Genomic DNA, 17,032 nt, shown 5'->3' with positions numbered 1-17,032 from the left:
ACAGCAAGAACAGAGAGAAAGAGAGGAGAGAGGAGCTCGGTCAGTTTAGTTGAGGCCCCCCCCCCCCCCCAACACCACCACCTCCACCCCCACCCCCCCTCCCTTCACCCCCTTCACCCCACACCCTGCTCTCCCCTCTGCTCCTGATGCTGTAGGCTAGGTGGGGATCCAGCTCCATGTGCAGGACAGATAGAGATCAGGGGTAATAAAACACGCGGCAGCCCCCGCCGTCCTCCCTCCTAAACGCCCCCACTGACCCCAGCCTGCAGCCTGCCTCCACCAAGTTAAATTGCCTCTCGCTTCTCTCCTGTAACTGCAGGAGGCTCAAGTTACAAGAAAAAAGGAACATTGTTCTAGAAATGCCTTAATCTGTCCTTGTGCAACTCAAAGTTTATCCTTTTTTTTCCTCCTCCTTCCTCGTAAGCGCATAAAAAACAGAAAAATTTCAATGAATCACTTAAGAGAGAGAAAGAGGGAAGGAGAGGGGGAAAGCTTTGAAAGAGAAATAGGCTACAACTGGCTCTTTTTGTTCTAGACAGGGGGGTTTTGATGGATTGTCACTGGCGGAGGAGGGGGGGGGGGCCCCCGCCCCGGTCTACAGTCAGTGCTGGGTTCAGGCGGGGCACCGAGTGCAAGTGTGTGTGTGTGTGTGACACGTAGGGGAGTGACCACACTCACACACACACTCCCAATTGGTAAGATGGAGCATGAGTCAGCACGCCCCGCGCTACAGTAGTACAGTTCAATACAGCGAGTGGAGCCAGACCCCACACTGGCCCCTCTCCTCCCCCTCCTCCTCCTTCTCCTCCTCCCCCTCCTCCCCTCTTTCTCCTCCCTCCCCTCCAGCCCGCCCAGTGCAGCGCTAACCTACTCTGTCATTCTGGCCCTAAACAAGCCTCTGTAATCTACTCTAACACTACAGGTTATAAACATGAAATTAAGTTTAAAGGGAAAAAAAAATGAGCTGAGGGTAAAGAGGGTGAGAGAAAATGGGGTCAGAGATATAAAAGGTGGGGTTGGATAAAGAGAAGAAAGGGACACACACACACGCACACACACAAAAAAAGTGGAGGGAGAAGGAGTGAAAGAGGCAAAAGTAAGGGGGCTGCATTCTTTTCTTGGCGCGCACACGTGAATGAATAGAAGCTGTGAGGCCCCCCTGTACTTACAGTCGGGATCCCCTCTCCGGCGTGATGGTGCAGCTTGGCCCTCTGGGCCTCCAAGTACTCCCTGAAGGGCTTCTGCAGTGCCGCACCCAGCAGTGGAACAGCTCTGCCTCAACCAACAGAGAGAGAGAAAGAGAGAGAAGAGGAGGAGGGGGGAGAGGAAGAGAGGAAAAGGAGGGAAAGAGGGAGGGAAGGAAGAAGAGAAAGAGAGAGGAGGGAGGGAGGGAGGTATGGAGGGGAGGAAGAGGAGGGGGTGGGGTGGGGGGTGGGGGGTGGGGGGGCACAAATCACGTCACATCATTGTTACTCACCAGCCCAAGGGCAGCAACAAAGGGAGGCATGCTGTCCTATGTCCTGTACAGTGTCGGTCTCCCCTGCTTCCTCTCTCGGAGAAGAGAGAAAGACGGAGAGAGCAACGATCCCAGCTCATCCCCACACATAAACACACACATACACACACACAGAAAAAAGTACAGACTGTACCACGGCTTTAGAAAACAGCGCTGCTAAAAATAAAAAATAAATAAAAAATAAAACAAAAAATAATTCAAAATAAAGTTGGCTGGTCCTCATACAGCGGCGGCAGCAGCAGCAGCAGCAGCAGTAGTCACATTCTCCCGCTCTGCTCTCCTCTGCTCTCCTCTCCTCTCCTCTCACAAACATACGCCGCTCTCGCTCGCACTCACACACACACATCGGTGAACTCGTTCAACTCCCCTGCAGTGCCTCCTCTGCCGCTGCAGCGAGGAGAAATGAATGACTTCTCAGAACTCTCACATTTATCACAGGCGGTTCCTGTAAGAACTGGTTTCAGCCAATTAATGAGGAAGTGAGTCGTACCCGAGCTGTGTCATCACTGGCTGAGATCTGGGGGGGATGGCCCACAGAGGGAGGGCGCTTCTGTAAGACGGCCCATATTAGGAAACCCTTTACAAGATTTAGCCACCAACTACAAGCATACTACCGAACCCCCCCCCCCACCCCACTCCCTCTTGCACACACTCAAAGAAAAAAAAAGACGCGAGAGACTGCAGAGAATGCCCTAGAATAGCGAATCAGTGGCCCATCCCTAGGCTGGAGTTAGTGATTAATCACTAAACAAATACATACTAAAGACCTTCACTTATTCTCTTCTGTGGCTATGCACAGTCAATTACATCCTCAGCTATTGTTTCAAAAACATTCCTTATGCTCCACTTATGTTCACGTCGGGGAGGCATCATCAAAGACACATCAAAGAATTTTTAAGGCAGGTTTGCGTGGGCAGCCGTGTCACATACGGTTGAGTTTATAGCCGATAACTTTCTCTGAGGGAGGCAAGTCATTTCCGTCCCTCCACACCTCCACACCTATCATGTTATGGTGCGAAACAAAAAAAAGAAAAAGTTAAATGAGTTTATAACAAGGAAGCCTTATTGTAATGATTAACTTTATACCAGGTAATGGATACATGTGAATGGGCAAAGCAGACAGGAAGTCTAACAGATGGCTTTAAATTACACAATAGAAAATGGTATCAAAAATCAAGCTTTTTTTTTTTTTTTTTTGGAGGGAAACAAAGCCTCTCCTGTTCCCATCCCCCACATCACAAAAAAATCCCAACATCTCCACAACGCAGAAACAAAACTAATTAAAAAATGAACACAACCTGGGTGTAAATATGAGAATAGATACAGGGGGAAATACACAAGTTCAGCAGATAAAAGCCAACAGGCGAGGACAAAGAGTGAGAGGTTTTCAGAAATGGCGGGCGAATCATCTCCTACACGATGAGCAACACTGAGTCATGAGCCTGGGCAAATCCACCAACAAAGAAGCTCAAAGCTAGCAGTCTAAAACAAGTTTTTAATGCCTCAGTGCCAGCACCGTCTCCTGGTGTGTGCCATTAAAAAATCTGGTGACTTTGTCCTTTTTGGGAATATATTTTCACTTGCTGCAGAAAGGTGTTGTGAAATGGTTGGATTTAAGAATTGCTGCTGTAGGTGTGTTCATAACTTGCCCGTGAGTACCTGAAAGAAGATATCTTTCTAAGTCTGAGATTTAAAACTTGGAAATTTCTGTAACTTGAGCATGTGTTAAATGTAGGCGATACATGGCATTTTGTTGTGCTGTAGCTGTTGTAAAATTTTGATGTTAAAGAAAAGCTCAGAAATTCTTGGTTTACTGAGTCCTTCCTGAGTTGAGGCGAGGCGGGGGAGAAAAACACAAGAAGCTGAAATTTACAACAGCCATAAGATGTAATTTGGCAAACAATAAGCCTGAGCTATTTACTCAGCAGCTACTGAACAAACATTAACAACTGGTTTGTTAAAATCCTCTGCTTTAAGTCAGACTAACAGAAAACTCCCCACTTGCATCTTTTTTTTTTCTAAGTGAGTCTCTTAAACACTGTGGCCTCCAGAAACATAGAAATGAATCTGTTTGAACAAAACTTTTTTTTTTTAAAAAAAAAGAAAAAGTCTAGTAAAATCTTTATGCTCAAAAAGCTAAATTTCTGTTTTAACTACAAAGGCTCATTTACTACAAAAAAAACATCAATTGACTGTGAGCATAATTTACTAAAAAATCTAAAAGTAGTCCTGTGGAAGAGAAGTTAGCTCTGATACTTAAGTTTTTAAATACATAAAATAAAGAACTACTAATGCATAATTTTATTAAATAACCTGAAACAGCCATGACATAAATCTGCTAAACTTATGCTCACATTTATAGTTTTTGTCCTATTTTCATCATTTATTTAAAAAGGCAGTCATGCGGAGAATCCAACTGTGGATTTTCACTTTAAACAATGCTGTATATTAATAAATATAAGCAACACTTCTATGTTTTATGTATCATAATCCTCCTTTAGTGGCTCTGCATCTAAAAATATAAATGTACATAACTTATTCTTTGCCAAGCATTAAAATAAAGGTTGCAGTAAGTCCGAGCAGATCTATTAAATATGACTCTTCTTACTTTCTTCCTCTGGAGAGTAAAATATGGGATAGTAAGAAAAGGATAATTATAACAGTAATGAAAAGTCTTAAAATGTTACAACCATAAAAGCCTGCATATGTGGATCCTATCAAACTTTATAACAGTTGCTCTCCAACTGATTGAATTACTTACAGAAGTTGAGCAAAAAAGCAGAAGCTTCACTGCAGCTAGAAAAATGATTGCCAGTAATTATATGTGACTTATTATCAACACTGTAGGTGTTTTTATAAACATGCACATATTCTGAAACGTAAGAGGAGTGTGTGATGATTAACCTTTTAATCAGCTTCAAATAGGTGACGTTCTAGATATTAGGAATAAAAGATCGTGGCTCAAGTCATTTTGACTCAGTCAGTAAATGAATCAATAAATGTATTTTTAAAAACGTCAAAAGTAAATCTCTCTTATGCCAAAAGGACAGTCATGAATTAATTAGGTGTAATATATATACACACAAAGGCGTAGGTTTCGTTTCAAAACTGGGGGACACATATGAAATGGGGGTTTGGGGGTCCTGCACCAGCATCTAACACTTAATTTCCTGCATTCTGGTGAATTTTTATGCACTATTTCATAGCTTTTATCATTTTATGATGTAAATGTACTTAATTTTGTCAAAATATAAGTCCTCTGCTAGTTTCATGCTTTTATTGTGGTTGGGGGAGGCAAATGCACATGTTCTAAATATTGAGGGGGACATGTCCCATAAGTTCCCCACAAAATCCACATGTACGACTTTGCGGAAGCTAAAATGTAAAGCTGTAACAAAGATATTTAAAGAAATGAACATGTTTAAATGTTCAGCATGACTGACTGTTCTGTAAGTGATGTGTGTGATGCTTTGTATGCACGATGAGCTCAAATAAAACAGACAAAAAACTGACATTTCTCATCTATACACGCTTTCTGTTACTTTTTTTGTTAAAGCCTGTGACATTACAGTATGCAAAATAACTGATCTTTAGGGGAATACCACTTCATTCAAGCATAAATTCAAAATGACCAAACATAGTTTGATCAATATTTTGGGACAGCTCTCGCTCAGACACACAGGACAAACCACAGCACATCACCACCCTGCATTCTGGTGAATTTCTGTGCACCAATTTGTGCCTTTTCTGCATCAATTTATGGTGGTAATGTCTTTAATTTTGTCAAAATATAAGTCCTCTGCTGCTTTCATGTTTTTCTTAGACAAATGAACATGTACTAAATATTGAGGGAGACGTGTCCCCTGCGTCTCCCATGGAAATCTACACCTATGTGTAAACAGAAGCTAAAATACAAAGCTGTAACAAAGATATAAACATGTTTAAAATGTTCAGCATGACTGACTGTACTGTATGTGATGTGCGTGATGGTTTGAATATATAAGTTCAAATAAATTAGAAAACAGACAGAAAATTGACATTTCCTGTCCATACACTCTGTTACACCTTTTTTCGTTGTTCAAGCTGGTGCCATTACAGTATGCAAAATAACAGTATTTTGTGGGAACACCACAAAGTGACCAAACGTAGTTTGATCAATATTTTTGAACATGAACAGCCCTTTCTCAGAAACACAGGACAAACCACAGCACCACCACCGTCCTGCATTCTGGTGACTTGCTGTGCACCAATTTGTGTCTTTTCTGTATCAATTCATGGTGTTAATGTCTTTTATTCTGTCAAAATTAAAGTCCTCTGCTAGTTTTGTTTTTCTTGGACAAATGTACATGTTCTAAATATTGAGGGAGACGTGTCCCCTGCATCTCCCATGAAGATCTACACCTATGTGTAAACAGACGCTAAAATGCAAAGCTGTAACAAAGGTCTTGAAATGAACATGTTTAAAATGTTCAGTATGACTGACTGTACTGTGAATTATGTGTGTGATGCTTTGAATATATAATACGTTCAAATAAAATAGAAAGCTGACAGAAAATTGACATTTCCTGTCCATACCCACTCTTTGTTAAGACTTTTTTTTGTTCAAGCTGGTGCCATTACAGTATGCAAAATAACAGTGTTTTGTGGGAACACCACAAAGTGACCAAACATAGTTTAATCAATATTTTTGAACATGAACAGCTCTCGCTCAGAGATACAGGAGAAACCACAGCATACCACCGTCCTGCATTCTGGTGACTTGCTGTGCACCAATTTGTGCCTTTTATGCATCACTTTATGGTGTTAATGTCTTTTATTTTGTCAAAATATAAGTCCTGTGCTACCTTCATGTTTTTCTTGGACAGTTGGAGATGTTCTAAAAGTTGAGGGAGACATGTGGAAATCTACACCTATATGTAAACAGAAGCTAAAATGCAAAGTTGTAACAAAGATATTTGAACAAATTAACATGTTTGAAATGTTCAACATGACTGACTGTACTGTAAATGATGTGTGTGATGCTTTGTATACACTATGAGCTCAAATAAAACAGAAAACAGACAGAAAACTGACATTTCCACGCCGTATGTCCACACACACTTTCTGAAGCTTCTGACATTACAGTGTGCAAAATAACTGATCTTTAGGGGAATACCACTTCATCCAAGCATAAATTCAAAGTGACCAAACAGTATAGTTTGATCAGTATTTTTGTACAGCTCTTGCTCAGTTACACAGAAGAAACCACAGCACACTACTGTCCTGCATTCTGGTGAAATTCTGTGCACCAATTTGTGTCCTTTCTCCATCAATTTATGGTGTAAATATCTTTAATTTTGTCAAAATAAAAGTCCTACTTTAATGTTGCACTGAATGTGAAAACAGAAGCTAAAAAGTGAACTTGTAACATTAATATTTCAAGAAATGAATAAAAAGTTTAACATATCTGACTGTAATGTGTGTAATGTGTGTGGAGGAGTTGTTTTGTTTGTTGTTAAAACTGCTTGTATCCCTGATATATGTTAAGTTCAAATAGAACAGACAGACAATTGACATTTCCTGTCCACACACTCTGTTGCACATTGTGCCATTACAGTATGTAAAATAACTGCTTTAGGGGAATACCACTTCATCCAAGAACAAACTCAAACACAGTTTGATCAATATTTCTGAACAGCTCTCGCTCAGAGATACAGGACAAACCACAGCACCACCACCGTCCTTCAAAGCCATCTGACCCATCACTTTTTCCATTTTTTTTTCTCCTCAGTTCATTCTCAGTGCGGTCACACAGTACGTCTGTGCAAGATAAACATATGAATAGGACAAAAGTGTTTCACAATTTACATCAGCGTGCTCACTGGAATTCAACAGAGCTGCCCCGAGTGGTGGACGTTACAATCAAAGTGTTAGATCAGAGCATCAAACCAAAAAAGGTACTGATTTTATAAGGTGAGCAGATATTCTGGGTTTGAGAGGAGAGCTGATAAGTTTCCACACTTACACACCTACACACACACACACACACACACACACACACACACACACACACACACACATTTGAATTCTTTATTTGATTCCACCAATTACATTAAATATGGCAGGGAATCAAATACAAAAGGGGTCAAGAAGACAATACTGGTCACTCATGGAAATACATAGCATCTTCTCCTCCATACAGCCAAGCTGCCTATAACAGCAGAAACAGAGCAGAATTTAGCAAGCTTTTTTGCTCTGCACTTAGATATGCCAGCAATGTTCAGGCCACTAGTGGTATATTTATACACATGGCCCAGGCTTCCAAATATGAGTACGGAGAATTTGCATTTGTAACCAAGACTTGTTATGATTTGGAGTAATGGTTGATATTTTGAATATCTGTCATGGAAAGTCACTACAGTCACTTACTTTTGCCTCATTTTTCAAACAAAGAAAATTAAAGTATTTGTATCTTTGGGGAGTGTTGCTGGGCTGCAGAGTGTACAGTAGAGCTGTGACGATTAATCAATTAGTACTAGTGTATTAATCACAAACAAATTTGATAATCAATTAATCAGTTTGAATATTTTTAAAGAAAAAAAGTCTGTGATTCCAGCTTCTTAAATGTGATATTTCTGGTTTCTTTACTCCTTTGTGACAGTAAACTGAATATATTTTGGCTTGTGGACAAAACAAGATATGTGAGGATGTCATCCTGGGCTTTGGGAAACATTTTCTGACATTTTATAGACTAAAACTATTAATTGATTCATTGGCAAAATAATTGACAGTTAAATCGACAATGAAACTACAATTACATTATTACAATTAGGAACAAAAAGCTGCACATTTGGTCTCATGAGGGATGGAAATGTGTATTTTTGCGGTAAAGTTCTTCTAGCCTTGAATATAAGTCATATATCTTTTACCAGTCAGACACCAGTGCCTGTAAACCAGGAAAAGAAGCTAACTTGAAGAATAATCAGGAAAGACATGAGATAAGCTTTCATAAAACAAGGAGATAATGAGGGAAAACCCCACATCTCTTCGCTTCCTGCAGCCTCTTTATTGCTGTTAAAGGGTTAATCCGTGAGTGCCATGTCAGCCTCTCATTTTTTAATGAACTATCATTTCCTGCTGCCGTTCACAGAGCGTGTTTCGGCGTCCTCTGATAGTTTTGTGAAACCTGAATTCCACAGGCTGTGAGTCAGGAGACCTTTGACACGTCTGCCCCTTCTGAAGGCTGCCACCTCCAATGGCACTCACAATTCTTCATGCTAATGAAACCCCAAAAGTGCGTACACACACTCTCTCACACACACCCACACACACACGTGCCCTAACGTCCCACACAGGGGATGATAGAGAACAAGGGCTCACATGACAGCCAAACCCCGGCCAGGTCCAACTGGTTACGACATCATCACAACAACTGGCTTAGGCAATCGCTTGTGTTACCCAATGCTCCACAGGGCCACAGTTCACACCTAACATAACAGCACAGACGCTGCAAGACGCACACGCACACTGTGGTTAGGCAGCGCACTGACCTGAGGTACTGACCTCTGCACCATCTCTGTGCAAAACACTAACTCCTTTTATCAGCTCGTGGCTTCATGAATAACTACTGATCCAATCTGATTTTACAAAGTGTCAGAATAATTAAATAATGGAGTTATGGGAGGAGGAGTGTGTGAGGAAAATTTGGATTCACGTGCAAATGTTGTAAGGTAATATCTGTGTGTGTGTGTGTGTGTGTGTGTGTGTGTGTGTCTGTTCCTCCTCCAGTTCAACCGGGCTTTTTCCCAATGACTTCACCACTAAAGCATGGAGCCCACTCCTGGACGGAGATCCCCCTGCCCAGCGTGTTTATCACATCCCCGCTCCACACAGCCATCTGTGTCAGCCAGCACACACACATGCACACACGAGCTCGGACACATGCTATCCTCTTGGGTGACCGCAGTGCTGCCAGGAAATCAGGGGGCACCAATTATAGCAGTCTATTATTCCTCTCACTTCCCAGACAGCTACATAAAACAGCCCTCCAGGCCCCTACGACCCCCCGGGTTCAGGTGCCCACTGGGTGTGGAGGTGTGTACTGGGTCACTGTGTAACCAGGCCTGGACCCTCTCAATGGGGAGAGAGGGTTGTTCAATGAGTCAGATGTGACTGGAGACACATCCAGACAAGTCATAGAGTGGCAGAGACAGGCAGGCTGGAAATAGAGGGGGAGATGGAAGAACAGGAGAAAAGGAAGAGGAGTAGGGCATCGCTGGGTGCACATCCATCCTGGGATGTCATACTTGGGAGAATGGCTGCTTTGTGGAATCTAATAATAATTAAATACTTAAACTAATAAAAGTTCTTGGTTGTTAATATGTCAAGCTTTTGTTTCACCTGCATTTTATCTGTACATCCCAGTTGTTTCTGCTTTTCCCCAATCATTTTACTGGGCATGTTTGTAATTCTGGACACAACACACGGGTTAAAAGTTAAAACACTATCAACAAGACTTCCGTAAACAGTGTCCAAAATGTTCTTGCTTATATTGGTAATTTCCAGATAAGATACAGAGGCTTCATTACTCTTTTAAAAATACATTCTGTGTTGGCTGTAAAAGTTATTACTATTTAGGTTCCTAAACCTTCTTCAACAGGTTGATCATTAACCACTCAGTAAGCTCCATAGATCCCGTGATGCTTGGAGGAATGGCCACTCTGTGGGATCTATGGCGACACTGACTATGTTTACACACAAAATATTCTGATTTTGCCCTTATTCTGAAAAAAACAACAACAACAACTACTAGGCTGTTTTCATGGCAGGATTTCCCACACGTGCATTTATTTGTGGTGGCCTGCCACAATAAAAACACATGGCACCATATGTATTTTGATTTTGTATTTTTGGAGCTGCATCATTCATCAGGAGCCCTGTTGGAACATATATATATATATATATATATATATATATATATATATATATATATATGCATACACCTTTCCGTTATTCAGTGCGGAGTGCAGAATGTATTCTGGGCACAGACGGAGCAGCAGAACGTCAAGTGCAGTGAAAGTGAAATTAAACCGTTCATTTATTTCAGTCTGCAAAAAGCACATCATGTATTAATCTATAAATTAATGGAAATCAAGTCACAGCCTCTCACGGAAAATGGCAGATACTTAAATAGCATAGTGCAAAACATTACAATAAAGTAATCCAACATAAGTTAGACAAATATGCAGTTGTGCATTCTCCGATTTACATGTTGTTTATCAAGTCAAAATAAGTAACACAGCTGGAGCCACCAATGCCATTTTACGTCTTTGAATCAAAATTGGATTATTTCAAAGTTCTCCGCTGGTGGCGCACTTTTCAAAGGTACGAACACAATCATCCTCTTTTGTTCCTTCAACAACCTTTTTGAAAAAAATTGGCAAGTCTTTCATAACATTTACAAATAGGTGTATTTCTCCTACTGGCCAGAAATGTGGGCTTTTCTTTTGGGCATCTCTACCCCAGCCCTGCAAACTGTTGGCGAGTTGGTTTGTGTACAATGCAGATAGCTGACTGTAAACAGGAAAGAGACAGTGTGGCGCAAACTACAGTAAAAATCCTGTTTGAGATGCATATTCCAGATGCGCTACATGTCCAAAGAATGCTCCTAAAACCTGAATAACATCTGGATATTCCAGATGTCTTAATCAGAAAATGCTTTATTCAGAATATGCTGTTTACATGACCCGTATTGTCATATTCGGAATAATAGTGGAATATTAGCGTGCATGTTAACATAGTCACTGTTTCCTATAAGACAACACCTCTTTCCAAATGAACACCTCACAATAACCACACCTACTGTATTTTAAATTTACGCTTTATCTGTCCCAAATAGGAACATTTTCACAAGTCAGAACCACACAAGAGGGGTTAAATGAACACATTACGACACCTTAAATAAATGTGAGGGGCAGAAACACACCAAAGAAACAAGGTCACAGGGCGGAAAATTAATGGCACTTGAATAAATGAGAACTTGAGACTGTTTGAAGCTCGACTCTGCTGCAATGTATATGTCACTAATCCAACACAGCAGGTTAGAGCACAAGAGTGTGTGAGGGACTTTTTCTAGTGTACAGTACAATGTGGAGTTTATGCAGTCTGTGTGGTTCATATACACTGTGACGTGCTGCTCAGACAACCACATAGGTTACTACCTACCTGTTACAAACCACAACATGCTGTATATATTTTCCGCTTTACGTTCTACTTTGGCGGCTCTATAAGTGACTGCTTTACAAAACAACAAAGAAGAATTGAGCTTAAAGACCGTTTTTGTAACAAAATTTGTACATGACATAAGGAAAACATTGTCAATTTGCCCACAGTGATTATACAGTACAGGCCAAAAGTTTGGACACACCTTCTCATTCAATGCGTTTTCTTTATTTTCATGACTATTTACATTGTAGATTCTCACTGAAGGCATCAAAACTATGAATGAACACATGTGGAGTTATGTACTTAACAAAAAAAGGTGAAATAACTGAAAACATGTTTTATATTCTAGTTTCTTCAAAATAGCCACCCTTTGCTCTGATTACTGCTTTGCACACTCTTGGCATTCTCTCCATGAGCTTCAAGAGGTAGTCACCTGAAATGGTTTTCCAACAGTCTTGAAGGAGTTCCCAGAGGTGTTTAGCACTTGTTGGCCCCTTTGCCTTCACTCTGCGGTCCAGCTCACCCCAAACCATCTCGATTGGGTTCAGGTCCGGTGACTGTGGAGGCCAGGTCATCTGCCGCAGCACTCCATCACTCTCCTTCTTGGTCAAATAGCCCTTACACAGCCTGGAGGTGTGTTTGGGGTCATTGTCCTGTTGAAAAATAAATGATCGTCCAACTAAACGCAAACCGGATGGGATGGCATGTCGCTGCAGGATGCTATGGTAGCCATGCTGGTTCAGTGTGCCTTCAATTTTGAATAAATCCCCAACAGTGTCACCAGCAAAACACCCCCACACCATCACACCTCCTCCTCCATGCTTCACAGTGGGAACCAGGCATGTGAAATCCATCCGTTCACCTTTTCTGCGTCTCACAAAGACACGGCGGTTGGAACCAAAGATCTCAAATTTGGACTCATCAGACCAAAGCACAGATTTCCACTGGTCTAATGTTCATTCCTTGTGTTTCTTGGCCCAAACAAATCTCTTCTGCTTGTTGCCTCTCCTTAGCAGTGGTTTCCTAGCAGCTATTTGACCATGAAGGCCTGATTGGCGCAGTCTCCTCTTAACAGTTGTTCTAGAGATGGGTCTGCTGCTAGAACTCTGTGTGGCATTCATGTGGTCTCTGATCTGAGCTGCTGTTAACTTGCGATTTCTGAGGCTGGTGACTCGGATGAACTTATCCTCAGAAGCAGAGGTGACTCTTGGTCTTCCTTTCCTGGGTCGGTCCTCATGTGTGCCAGTTTCGTTGTAGCGCTTGATGGTATTTGCGACTCCACTTGGGGACACATTTAAAGTTTTTGCAATTTTCCGGACTGACTGACCTTCATTTCTTAAAGTAATGATGGCCACTCGTTTTTCTTTAGTTAGCTGATTGGTTCTTGCCATAATATGAATTTTAACAGTTGTCCAATAGGGCTGTCGACTGTGTATTAACCTGACTTCTGCACAACACAACTGATGGTCCCAACCCCATTGATGAAGCAAGAAATTCCACTAATTAACCCTGATAAGGCACACCTGTGAAGTGGAAACCATTTCAGGTGACTACCTCTTGAAGCTCATGGAGAGAATGCCAAGAGTGTGCAAAGCAGTAATCAGAGCAAAGGGTGGCTATTTTGAAGAAACTAGAATATAAAACATGTTTTCAGTTATTTCACCTTTTTTTGTTAAGTACATAACTCCACGTGTTCATTCATAGTTTTGATGCCTTCAGTGAGAATCTACAATGTAAACAGTCATGAAAATAAAGAAAACGCATTGAATGAGAAGGTGTGTCCAAACTTTTGGCCTGTACTGTATATAGCTAAATGATTTACTCCCTAATCATTTGTACACACAGTACAGCCTTGCATTTAAGTTTACATGCTGCAGAGATTGTGGTTAGGAGCCACCGAATGCAGACAAGTGAAAGTCCCTGATATCTGTGTGACAGACAGTATGCTACAGTACATCTTAATGTGCTGGAGCAACACTGAAAAGGCGAGCAAAAAGCAAAATACTACATTATTTTCCAATAAAACTGTTACCCTGTGTCAATGTGATTTAAGATCCCAAAGCGGTCTGGTCCTCAGATTTAGTAAAAGTAATAAATTGTGTTCGCAGTGGTGAATCTTTGAAGTTTGGAGAAATAAAATAATAAGCAAATGATTTATGTGTCTGGGATAAAACAAATAAAACATAACCCCCTCATAATTAAGATTTATGATTGCCTCGTTTTTTTTTAGGCTGAGGCCAAACACGGATGAGCCACGACTGGACAACACCGAGCATATTTACGGGAAGAATTATCACAAACAACCCTCCTCACTGTCTCTCTCAAATACTTGTCACTGCTGTGACTCTGGCCAATGGGGGACAACCATAGAAATAGAATCAGAGTAGAACAAACATTCCCATTCAAATCATCGCAGCAGGAGGCCATTTTTGTCTGTGCTGCCGCCACTGCAACTGTCATAGCGGACACATTCTGACTCCCAACTCGTCACATTAGGCACTATGTAGCCCCTTGCGTTAGTTTTGGACGCTCATGGATGATGTTTCAATGGTCGCTCATTACATGCATTCTGTCTTTTCAAAATAAACTTCCTCTATACATGAAATGTACGGTTTCTGCCTATTAAATGCATACAGTCTTTTATAAAATCATCTTTGAATGTAAAAACACAAAACAAAAAACAAAACTTTTTGTACACTTTGGCGTAAAATAAAAATGTTTGTTACTAAGGTTATGTCACGTAAGTCACATGCATATTATACTACACATAGTGGCACACTACGTCGTTATCAATAGACCTCAATTGAGTTTTGGTTTCACATGGGACACAAACAGCAGACTCGAGGGTGAAAGTCCAGCGTTTGTTTGACTGTGTTTTTGACACTTGGACTTTCTCGCTCTTTACACTACGGTAGTGCAGCCCAGTGCATCTCATACTGCTGCTGAGGATGCCTCTGTCCATTGGTGTCTAACACCATGGGCCACTGGCCAAGCATCAGGATTTGACAGGTTGGGATTGAGACCAGGTTGTTGTAGCAGGCTAACTTCCAGATAAACTTCCGTATCAACCAACTGACTTGCGACAAGTTGCGAACTTATGGAGGTGAGATTTTGCAGTAATGACAACAAGCAGTGGAGTAGTATGTTTTCAAAAAGTTAATTGCATGTTTGTTGAAACATAATGTAACGTTACTGCCTTCAAAGAATGAGTGAGAAGCGCTGCTCAGCTGAGAGGATGAGAGAGACCACAGGGATAAACACCATGCTGATGAGCATATTCTTACTGTGTGTATTAAGGATTTATTTTGACCAAACCGAATATGTGTTCAATATTGTTCAGGGTTTCCTGCACACTCACAAGGTACAATATTGCCACTAGCTGCCACATAATAGTTTTATATTTTTGTAGCTCTTCTGTTCATTGTGAGTGTTGTTGGGATATTCATACCATTCAGTTATTCAGAGCAACATACTCTCACAGTGAAGAGCATACTCTGGGCACAGGTAGAGCAGAACACCAGGCAGAGTCACAGTGAAACTTTTTAAATTCATATAGAAATAGAATGCTGTATTTCTTAGAACCACTGCGCCCTTGTGTAAGTGTTGTCCATCATTTTCCCAACCTACTTTAGATAAATCTAGCTGTGTTCTAGAGATATTCTGTGACCACTTTTTACTTCCCAATACTGATTCCGTTTACTGAACATATTTACTGAACCATTAACACTTAAAAAACTGCAGATTGATTATGAAGGGGGTCAGGAAAATGGTGTAAGAAAAGGCAATAACTGAGTTCTCAAACTACTGAGTGTGACACACTTCATGTCCCCACTCCTGTGTGTCGTAACCCCAACAGCTAACAACAATCACCATGCTCTTTTGCACTCGTCTAACAACCATGGCAAACACTTCAATATCCTTTCTATGCATTCTATTTTCTATGGTGACAACATGTCTGTTTTGACTGAGGTGTGGTGGAGGCAGGGTGGGAAGGGAGAGGGGTCCCAGCCTGGCTGCCCAGCTGGCCTCTGAGTCAGGTCCTGTCTGGGATGACTCCTCTCACACAACACAGACAAACACACATACATTCATGACAGCTGGTGAATTTACAGCACACACTACGATGTTCACTGGATTCACAAAACAATACACTTCAGTGGACGACGCTGATTAAGAGCTCAAGGTTGGGCTGTGCTCCCGTGATAAACGTGCTGCTCTAAAAATGAATCAATGGAGAACTGTTTCCTAAAACAACATACAAGCCAGTTGCCATCCTGGTGAATAAATACATTAGTAATTTCATAGCCTTGGCACAGCATGTGTAGGAATGATCTGATGTGTAGTGTGGCGCAGAGTGTGAGACCGGGGACCAAAACAAATGAATCAGGGATGAATAAAGTCCCGGGACACACACACTGTGCCTGAGAGGCACATAATATGACACCAGACCTGGAACACACATCTGACCTCTCCCTCTCTTTGTCTCTTTCTCTCACACACACTTACTCATCAAAGCTACAATTACATTCACATCTTTGTGTATCCCTTCTGAGTCCCTCATTGTGCTGTTAACTGCGGAAATAAGTCTACAGAACACGATCTGAACAATAAGTCTTCTTGAGCGATTGAATATTATTCTAAATGGCTGTGGTAAGACCTTTTGGCTCAGACTCAAACGTCTCTCTGACTGTTACTGCCTCTGTATTTCTGTCAGAGCTCGTGGGCCAAGGTAATCAGAATTGAAGTGGGGGAGATGCCCCGCCAGGCCTCGCATTAAACTTAACGATGCTGTATAAAAAGAGTCGGCCGCGACCTGCCGCTATATCCCTCACTCCCACTGTCTGGCCCTGTTTGCCTCCGATCCCGTCATCCTAAGTGAGGCGTCTGACCGTGTTTGAGGAGAGAAGGGCAGGCCATGGAAGCGCTGATCAATGCCATCTTTGTCAGGGTGCTTCTCAGGTGACCGAAGCACCCGGTGACTAATAGGATCGAAAGTGCTCTCTTCTGGCAGATTGGGTTAAGGGGAAGACTTTGCTCATAATGGCTCAAACAGGGCTATTTATAAGATCAGTGATGTGACAGGGGTGTTAATAGTTTAAGAAATACATACACACTTTACCATTCTTCTACAAGAGGATAGCTTCAGTCTGCGAAGAGGTCATACATCACTACATGTACAGGGTGGCTACAAGTTTTAGCTCAAACTTGTGATGGAAATACACACCAAAAGTGAAAATTTACTCAAGTAAACACAATGATGTAAATTCAAAATGAACAGTGAGGTAAGATGACACTGATGATACTGTCCGTGCA

At 41.5% G+C, this 17,032-nt stretch overlaps 1 protein-coding gene across 4 annotated transcripts in view; it reads right to left on the bottom strand.

Annotated features, from left to right (window-relative positions):
- Positions 1-17,032, bottom strand: part of LOC117263415 (vacuole membrane protein 1-like) — a 99,466-nt gene that overhangs the window by 2,747 nt on the left and 79,687 nt on the right. For 2 of the 4 annotated variants that reach the window (XM_033636736.2, XM_078172331.1), the window contains one exon: positions 79-1,272. In XM_033636736.2, coding sequence (XP_033492627.1) covers positions 996-1,272 — 277 coding nt within the window. In that variant the 3' untranslated portion in view covers positions 79-995. Of the gene's footprint in view, positions 1-78; positions 1,273-17,032 lie in introns of those variants that run through there. The other 2 variants (XM_078172332.1, XM_033636728.2) reach the window with 2 other exon arrangements.

The sequence above is a fragment of the Epinephelus lanceolatus genome, chromosome 11, assembly GCF_041903045.1.
Source record: "Epinephelus lanceolatus isolate andai-2023 chromosome 11, ASM4190304v1, whole genome shotgun sequence".
NCBI classification, from domain to species: Eukaryota; Metazoa; Chordata; class Actinopteri; order Perciformes; family Serranidae; genus Epinephelus; species Epinephelus lanceolatus.
This window is presented reverse-complemented; position numbering and strand designations above follow the sequence as displayed.